The 9,353-nt window shown below is 37.9% G+C and overlaps 1 protein-coding gene across 1 annotated transcript; it reads left to right on the forward strand.

The window, feature by feature from the left end:
• Window positions 1-2,578: 2,578 nt before the first annotated feature.
• Window positions 2,579-7,587, forward strand: LOC112193779 (GTP-binding protein BRASSINAZOLE INSENSITIVE PALE GREEN 2, chloroplastic). The gene is made up of 4 exons (XM_024334007.2): window positions 2,579-2,739; window positions 2,823-4,126; window positions 4,806-4,973; window positions 6,912-7,587. Exons 1-4 carry the CDS (start codon window positions 2,637-2,639, stop codon window positions 7,260-7,262), a joined length of 1,926 nt encoding a protein of 641 aa, XP_024189775.1. The 5' UTR covers window positions 2,579-2,636; the 3' UTR covers window positions 7,263-7,587.
• Window positions 7,588-9,353: the final 1,766 nt, after the last annotated feature.

The raw sequence follows: 9,353 nt of genomic DNA on the forward strand, positions 1-9,353 counted from the left end.
GTAGTTAATTCTAGACTTATCCGGTTGGAATTGATAACAATAAAGGAGTTTAAGCCTTTGTAGTCTTATCCGGATGCAAAGAGGGTAATTGGGAAATTAGAATAGCATCACTTGTATTTGATTTCAAGACTTGCAAGGGAGGTTAGTGGTATACAATCAAACCCCTAACTTTATCCATTATATTACTATTTTAGTTTAGAGTAGTTTAGTTTACATTTGAGCAATTATTTTAATTTGGTTCACCACTCTATCCAACAAACAATTTCACTACCACCATAATGCACATACGCACCATGAGCTTAGATTTCCTTGTGAATTTTAGGTTTGTGATTGTAAATTTGCATATTTTAGCTCTCCTTAGGTGAACACCCTAGCTAGTGAAAGGAATCCAATCTTCGTGGGTACGACATGCAACCTTTCTTAAATCTCTATACTATTACTTGTACCCATTATACTTGAGGGTGAATATTTGGCTAACACTAAACAATATGGTCTCAACTAATACAAAAAAAACACAAAAGCGTTTAAAGTTCGAAATAACACTTGAACTAAAAACTGAAGATTTCATCAATCGAGACAAAACTTCATCTAAGACAACCTAAGGTCTCCAAAACACTTTTAGAAACAAATTGACAAAACGAAAGGACGATCCAACGGTTGAATCCTCACGAATCAAAAATCGATGAACCGAAACTGAAATTAACCTAACTCGTCCATAAAATTGAGCAATGACAAAACTAAACACACCTACATGTTCGTATCGACGTACGAAGGCTAATAATGCAACCAGATGCTTCAACGGTGGCTAGATACGCCGCCACAAGTGACTGAGCATGACCCCCGTGCGTTGTCGGTAAAAGTCACAATCATGAAGATAGGAACCGTTCAACTTGTAGATCACATCAAGATAAGCAAATTTTATACTTGACACTAAGTCCAGTTCGGCACGAATCAAGCTAGGTAGCCCTTGAAAGTTTCAGGTGATCGAAATTTCAAATCCAAATTCCAAGCTCCACACTTCAAATCGATTTTCAAGGCTTGTATGGATCGAAAGAGGAAGCGAAGATCTTCAAAACCTAACCGATTTCAAGCTGTGATGTTGCCAGAAAATAGATATCGAACCGGGTCAGCTCCTCGGTGACTTCCAGCCTTCAATCGATGGAAGTGAGTGGCTAAAAGAGAGATGAGGCAGTGGTAAATCGATTTGGGTCGGTGGCGCAACCTATCATTACTGGACGAAGAAGATAAAAGAGGGTCCAGTCGGCAGATTCGCGAGTCAGGTTAGAGTTTCGGGAGAAAGCGAGAGAAGACAAAACTTTCGGGATTTGGAAAGTCGAGATTTTCTAAATTATTATGGAATTTCTTCTATTTATAGGAAAATTTTCCCCTGACCATAACTTTTTCATAGCATCTCGGGAAATTGTGTGTCGTGTGTCTATGAACTAGTATTGGCGTGCTCTATGACGTTCGTGAATAAAGTTTTCCGAGAAAATCAATTAATAAAAAGTCAACTCCGCCCTCCCTCGAAATAAAAAACGTTTTTGAGAAAATAATTGTCCGAAATACTTTAACTTCACCAACGAATTAAGAAAAGACGTACAAACATGAGGAAACGCATAAACCGATACCTCTATAAATTCAATAAATCAACAAAAATCTAAAATGAATTTTTGGGGGGGTATTAGAGTGAGATTAGCATATCTAGGTGACTTCTCAACCTGTTTGCAACAACCTTCGCACCAATCTTATATAGAACATTGCCCAAGCTTATCGGTCGTAGACCAAACATAACCTAAGATTTTGCAACTTTAGGAGCAAGTGTAACATGCGTTCCGTTAATATTCTTCATAAGTTGATCATCATCCAGAATAATATGAATGACATAATAGACATACCTCCAACTAAAAACAAAACATCCTTTTGGCCTACCGAGTACCGACTATGAATTGGTACATTATTACTCACTTCAAAGCCAAAATGAAACACGTGTAGAAGCAAAAATGACGCAGTAACACAATGACCGAGAAGATTTTTGAGCAAATACTTATGTTTTGATTACTTTAAAGGGAGAGCAACATAAATGAGCACTCAACTTTTACATGTTCCACACTTTGTTCACTCACATTTTACATATATCACTTTGTCATTTAACTTTATTAATTTTGTTATTCACTTTATTCACTTTATTATTTTTTCGTTAAAAAGAATCAAAGATATTTTCGTTCAACCAACCTTGAAAAACTAACTTTGAATTGAATTGATTGAGAGAAGTGACTAAAGCGAAATTTTGACGAAATTACCCTATAAAAAATGCATATATATAAAAATATTGTTTATTTAATTGAGATTTTGACTGCTGATTTGGCAAAGTAAGTAAAGTGTTTGATAGAGTAATAGTAGAGTAACCAAAGTATCAAATGAGTTATAATTGAGTGCTCATGTGTGATATTTTAAAGAATTGATTTTTTTTTTTTTGAGAAAAACTTTAAAATTGAAATGGGAAATTACTAAATTAGTGCCTGCAACATAAAAAATTGCGAAAGGAAGAAGGACCCTATTTAAATGGCCCGCCCCACTCTCTAGTCTCTAGTGTGTGTAAAGAACAAGTCGATCTTGTGTCTTGTTGGGCGAACAAAATGACAACTTTGTTATCTACTTCAACTCTCTCTTCGACAACAAAGCTGAGCCTGAAGCTTGTCAACAATGACAACCCAGCTCCGAAATCCCACCTCGCCACAGGTAAACCCTCTCCACTTTCTTCACTTTTCCAGTTTCAACTGAAATCCACAACTTAAAAATAACACCTGTGTTTTGGGTTTTAGACAAGTACAAACATACCCAAAAGGTTTCATTCGTAAGTCTTGCTGTAAAGAAGCAACAGAGCATTGAAACAATCCAGAAAGTTGATGGGAAGATCACTAGGAGGAGAAAAGGTGGTGGAAGTGGAACCCCATTTTTGAGTGAGGGAAGAGATGAGGATGAGAGCTATGGTCCAGTTTGCCCTGGCTGTGGAATCTTTATGCAAGATAACAACCCAGACCTTCCTGGGTATTATAAGCAAAGGAAGTTAACTGTATCAGAGTTGCCAGATGTTGAAGGGTTTGATGAGGAAGAGGAGGACATTGAGGGTAGCTATGAGGAAAGTGATGGGGAAGAAAGTGAATTGGAAATGGGGGATGATGAGTTTGACTGGGATTCAGATGACTTGGAATCTAAGTTGTTGGGGGAGGAAGAAGAGAATGATTTGGATTTGGATGGTTTTGCCCCTGCAGGGGTTGGGTATGGTAACATTAAGGAGGAGACCATAGAGAAAATGAAGAGGAAGAAGATTCCAAAAGCCGAAAAGAAGAGAATGGCTAGAGAGGCTCAGAAAGAGAAAGATGAGGTTACTGTGTGCGCCAGATGCCATTCATTGAGAAATTATGGGCAGGTGAAAAACCAAGCAGCCGAAAACTTGATGCCCGATTTTGATTTCGATAGGTTGATTGCAACCCGGTTGATTAAACCTGCTACGAATGCCAATCCTGTTGTGGTTATGGTTGTTGATTGTGTTGATTTTGATGGCTCATTCCCCAAACGGGCAGCAAAGTCATTGTTTCAGGCATTGAGAGGAACCGAGAATGATCCCAAGTTTCAGAAGAAAATGCCAAAGCTTGTTCTTGTGGCCACAAAGGTTGATCTCCTCCCATCACAAGTTTCACCTTCTAGATTAGATAGATGGGTACGCCATCGTGCTAAGGCTGGAGGGGGACCTAAACTGAGTGGAGTGTATTTGGTTAGTGCTCATAAGGATGTGGGTGTCAGAAATTTGTTGTCCTTTCTCAAAGAGTTGGCAGGTCCTCGAGGGAATGTGTGGGTTGTTGGAGCTCAAAATGCAGGCAAGTCTACTTTAATAAATGCGCTGGCAAAGAAAGAAGGGGCAAAGGTTACAAAGCTAACTGAAGCTCCAGTTCCTGGCACAACATTAGGGATCCTGAGAGTTGGAGGGATTTTGTCAGCCAAGGCAAAGTTGTTTGACACTCCAGGGCTTTTACATCCATATTTGGTCTCCATGAGATTGAATAGGGATGAACAGAAAATGGTTGAAATACGGAAGGAGCTTCGCCCTCGGACTTATAGGATAAAGGCAAGTAATTTATACCATTTTGTCGTAATTCTGGACCAATTTTACTGTAAAAGTGTATGTACATATCGTGTGCTTATTTGTGTCATGCATATGTCTTGACCAAAGCTAGTATAGGAGTAATTGTTAAGACTCGATAAGTCTTAACAATGAATTGCCACATCTTGTTGAAAGTCTAATTATCATTAGCATATGAATGTTAAACAACCTATTGAGTTCTGGTCGCCACTTTCCTGCAATATTTGAAGAGCTTGAACTCTTACTCATAACCATCATTCTTCTGGTTTTTGTATTTAAAGTTGCTGATTAGGAATGACTTGTTATTATCTTTAAATGTAATATCTGTTTGTTTGTCTCTGTGTGTGTATGTTTTATTTTATTCTTAATTTTGGATAAGTTGGTTTCTGTTGTTTGCTTGTGCAAAGTATTCTGCCTTCTAATTCCAGTTGATGTGGGAAGAACATGATGTTATATAATAAATGATTTGTTTCTCGAAGTTATCTGTTCATCAATCTTTCAGTATCTAGTTTAACTTCTTAAGCAGTGGAAAAAACAAGTCCCAATAGTCTTTCCATGCATATGCAATATGTTAATGCAGGAGCATTGACTTTTAAATTCTGATGGTGAAGGTTTAAACCCAAGTTCTGTTTGATCTAATAATTCATATGTTTGATATCTTTAGGCAGGGCAGACCATACATATTGGTGGTTTAGTGAGAGTAGACCTTATTCAAGCCTCTATTGAAACAATTTATTTCACAATATGGGCCTCACCAAATATTTCTTTACATATGGGGAAGACAGAAAATGCTGAAGAGACTTGGAGGAAACATGTTGGCGTTAGGTTGCAGGTATTTCTCTATCCAGTTTGAATGCATTGTTACCAATCTTACTCTTTCATAGCACACCTACTCAGTGCAATTTAACTTTGGATCTTAAACACATAAGGATATCCTCTGACACCTGGAGGTAAATTAAATGACCTCCAAGCGAAATTCTGTCTAGGAAAAATTGTTAATATTGCATATTTTATGTTTAAGTCTGACCAAAATTGAGTGGGATGCATCGAGTAAACTAGGTAAGCAGTGGTGTAGAATTATCAAGGAGAAACCTCTTCTATTTCCTAGTATGTATTGGTGAAAAGTAATCTGGTTCTGTTAGAATTTTGCTTGGTCTTTGCAATTTAAGAGGAAGCAGTCTCCTCAAAATGCTGAATTTAACACCAAAGAGAATACAATATGGGTGATACAGAAAAGGAAGAATATATGAAGAAATAAATCGAAAGGAGAATTAAACTAAATCTTACAGTCTGACTGAATCATCATGTAGTTACCCCTATTTATAGAAGCCACAAGAATCAATTATTAGTTGTAATTAAATCTAAAAATAAACGGCAGCAGAAAAGACGTCAAAGTGTCAGACAATGATAATCAATAAGTAACTTAAATCTGAAAATGGATGAATGTTAATCTCCTAAACGTAGATTATTGTTCAGCAACAAAAACAGTTCTTTATCTGTTTTTAGGAGTTTTGTACCTAAATTCTTTCATGAGGAATTGGCAAGTGATCCCAGATTAGGTTGCTTGGTGGTTGTGTTGTGCCAAACTGAGCTAAATGCACATTATATGTTCGCTTTTTATCAACTGTACAGTTTTAGAGGAGTGCCATCTTATCTGTTGAAATCATTAGACCATGAGTGTGTTAGTTGTTTTCTCGCCGTTCCAACAGGTAATTAGGCTGTATCTGTGGTTCTTATAATATTGGTTTCTTGTCTCATCAAGGCAGAAGACCTCTTAATTCTTCACTTTAGTTGATAAATGAATTTGGCTCTTTAGTTTCTATGTTTGGTATCTATATATTTAGGATGTTAGGGTTGCTAGTTCCATTCATTTTGTTTTCTGGGGAGTGGGGACTGTGAAATATTTTCCTCATAATACACTTAGGTTGAAAAGTGTATATGCCGTTATATGCATGCAATCTATATATATGTATGCCAAAGAAATGTCTGTTGTTCAGTTGCATCCATTTTGCTTTTAGAGTTGTGTTCTTTATTTTATTTTTGGCGTCGTTTAATCCAATTATTTATTTAGTAATAATTTTTCTTAGACTTTTAAAAGGAAATATGACCAAAAACAAAAGAAAAATAGCTCTTCCAATCATTAAATGCATTTCAATAATTTCAACAACATTATAGGAGAAACGGGTTGATGTGTCTGCCAATACCGAGTTCACTGCCATGAGCACTGTGTCCAGGACTATAAGTATTGGCGTAGTGCTTAATGATTGAACATAATGCGGAAAGGATGGTTTGAGTTGTCAGTCTGACTGACAACACAGCATAATTTGGAGAAGGGATATGATGCGTCTTTGGGGTCAGTTTTTATTGGAATGGATTTTCTTGGAAAATAGTATTTGTTTCTATGATCTACCATGGCAAATGCATCTTCAAAGGTTATGTGAGTGCACGAGTGTTAACACCTACTTGCTTTGCACTCGAATACGCTTTGGTAATATCTGATTAGCTTTATAGGATTTATGTCTGCAAAGAAAGTTTTCAGTTTTCTAGTATCATGGGAATGTCAATTGGGAGGTACTGAGGTAGCATCTTTTGAAACCCACCCATTAGGCAGATGATTATTAACTGAAGTACAGTTTTACTACTATGCTTTTTTACTTCAAATGTACATTATTTGTAATCTTTTGCCCTTGGAATGATATAAGGAATAGGATGAAATCCTTTGTTTTCATGCTTTTACAAACTTTAAGTACTGTACTTGTGCCTTTTTCAGCCACCTATTGGCATTGATTGCGCTGCTGACATAGGCAAATGGGAAGAGAGGGAAGTAAAAGTGTCTGGAGCCAGTTGGGATGTAAATAGCATCGACATTGCTATAGCTGGTTTAGGCTGGTTTTCTTTAGGTCTCAAAGGGGAAGCAACTTTGGCATTATGGACATATGATGGTATTGAAATTACTCTGAGAGAACCGTTGGTTCTTGATAGGGCACCATCGCTTGAGAGACCTGGGTTCTGGCTTCCAAAAGCAATATCTGAGGCCCTTGGTGCTCAGAGTAAACTTGAAGCTCAAAGGAAAAAGCTAGAAATGGAAAATGCAGATTCCCTTTCTGAGGCAGTTAATTGAAAAGAAGATGAACACAATTGATTTGCTTCTTTTTAACTGGCACAAGATAGATCTTGTAGTTCTGAGAAGTCAGCTGTTGTGTTGCAAAAGGATTGGATGTGATTTCTTTGTTAGAAATACAGAATTTTGATGTGGGTGGGTTTACTTTCTGTCATGATTACAATGCTTTCCCTGTTGAGAGGAGGATTTTGATGACGGCTCCTTCCGAGATGATTGGCGATTGAAAGTAGTGCAAAGTTGTGCAGGGTAGTTGTATTTCTCTTAGATATAATGTGAAGTCACTTCTGTATTGAATTACATATATGCAATGCGTACATTGAACTCATTCGTAGGCTGAGATCTGAAATGATCGTGGCTACTATCTACCTAAAGAAGTTCAGATAGCAAGTGATCGCGGCTACCATATATATGTGATGGCTTAAAGTCGTCTTGTGAGCCAAAAGATCTGACCTGTTAGAGCCTTGTAAGAACGGCTTCTCTAAACAAACTAGATGTGTAGGGTTTTCCATTTGATTGCAACGGCAATGTGAAAGATCACTTTTGCATGTTACTGCGTTTCTCTAGACAAATTTGTGTCGAATTAGTTTCAAAATTATATTTTAACTTTAGGAGGACTATCTCCAAGTAAGGATGCTGGTTCAATATGTGGAAGAACAAAGATTGGGAGGAGAAGCTAATCGGGAACTACATATTGAGCCACTTTTAAATTTTAATGAATAATTATCTGAACACATGCAAGATACATATACAAAATAATCTAACTAATAAGCTAGGTATTCAATATGGGGTGATTGCGTTAATAACAGCATTGGGGACGGGCTTGTCAAATTGCAGCTGCTCTCAATCGAGAGCCTGGAATAGTCGAATATGGCTCTATCATCAATATTGTCAGGATCGTCATGGTACTCTAATTGCAACTGGTAGTTATTAGGAGGGTTCTCATTCATGGGGATCTTGAGAGCATTAAACTTGGCTGTAATATCATCATATTCCGGCAACTTAGGGTGCAAATACTTAGGCTTCTTGAGAGCACTGAACTTAGTAAATATATCATCCCAATCAGGCAATTTGGGGTGGACATGCATAGGAGATTGTAAGCTGATAAGTTGTAATTCATTGTTCCGATTCTCGTCGTCCTTTTTCTCTGCTGATGATCTTTCTGGTGCCTCATCAGGAGAAGAAGTAGTAAAAGAGGGTTTAACCAGTTCATGTTTTACTATATCATTAGGCACCACTGTTTCTGGGGAGAGAGCGAGAATATTCTTCTGGAAGTTAGGGTTTACAAGATTCCCAGGCAACAACTTCACAGCAGTTTCAACAAAACTCTCCCCGTAACGCTCTCCGAGTAAGTCCCTGATCTCCTCAAGCTCAGGAATCACACCACGTCCTAAGCTTGAAGAAGCAAAGACAAGACTTGAAACTGCTACAGCCAGGTCTCTTTGACGACATTGCCTGTGCGTTCGTATATAAAAGAAGTGCATGAGGATGAGCTTGCAGAAATGGTCGAGCAAAGTGTACACCGAAGATTCGTCTCTGATATGCTGTTCCTGTTCAACCCTGAGGTTCAGTGCCTTGTAGTCTAGCTCCTCAACATCTTTCCCTAACTCTGTAGAAATAGTAGACCTTTCCTCTTTCAAGGACTCAAGCTGGGACCGGACTTGTTTGAGTAGTTTCTTGCACCTTGAAGCTTTTCCCCACCCCACCCCCACCCCCACATCAGCGTATCTCTCCACAGTCTCAAATCTCAGCAAACACCCGAATTCAGATCGGGGTTTGGGAGAGAAGATGGAGAACAATAAAGGAAATTAGATTTGATATCAATATCGATTTTTCAGGGGTCTGAGAAACAAGATGGAGTGTGTTTTATACAAGTACGTTAGAGTGGTGTAGCTGCTAGCTGTTGTCCAGCTGGAAGTTATACCTAGCTGGGATTGGAATTTTATTTCCGCTTCCTGGTTGCAAATCCAAGAAACGATCAGCGTTCTCCTTATGAAACAAGGACTTTAATTATGACCTGGCAAGGGAGAGGTAAATCGATTCCTTTTCTCTACGGTATTTTTAAAACAACTACTTTATAGTTTTTTTTGCTCG

The sequence above is a fragment of the Rosa chinensis genome, chromosome 3 (assembly GCF_002994745.2).
Source record: "Rosa chinensis cultivar Old Blush chromosome 3, RchiOBHm-V2, whole genome shotgun sequence".
NCBI classification, from domain to species: domain Eukaryota; kingdom Viridiplantae; phylum Streptophyta; class Magnoliopsida; order Rosales; family Rosaceae; genus Rosa; species Rosa chinensis.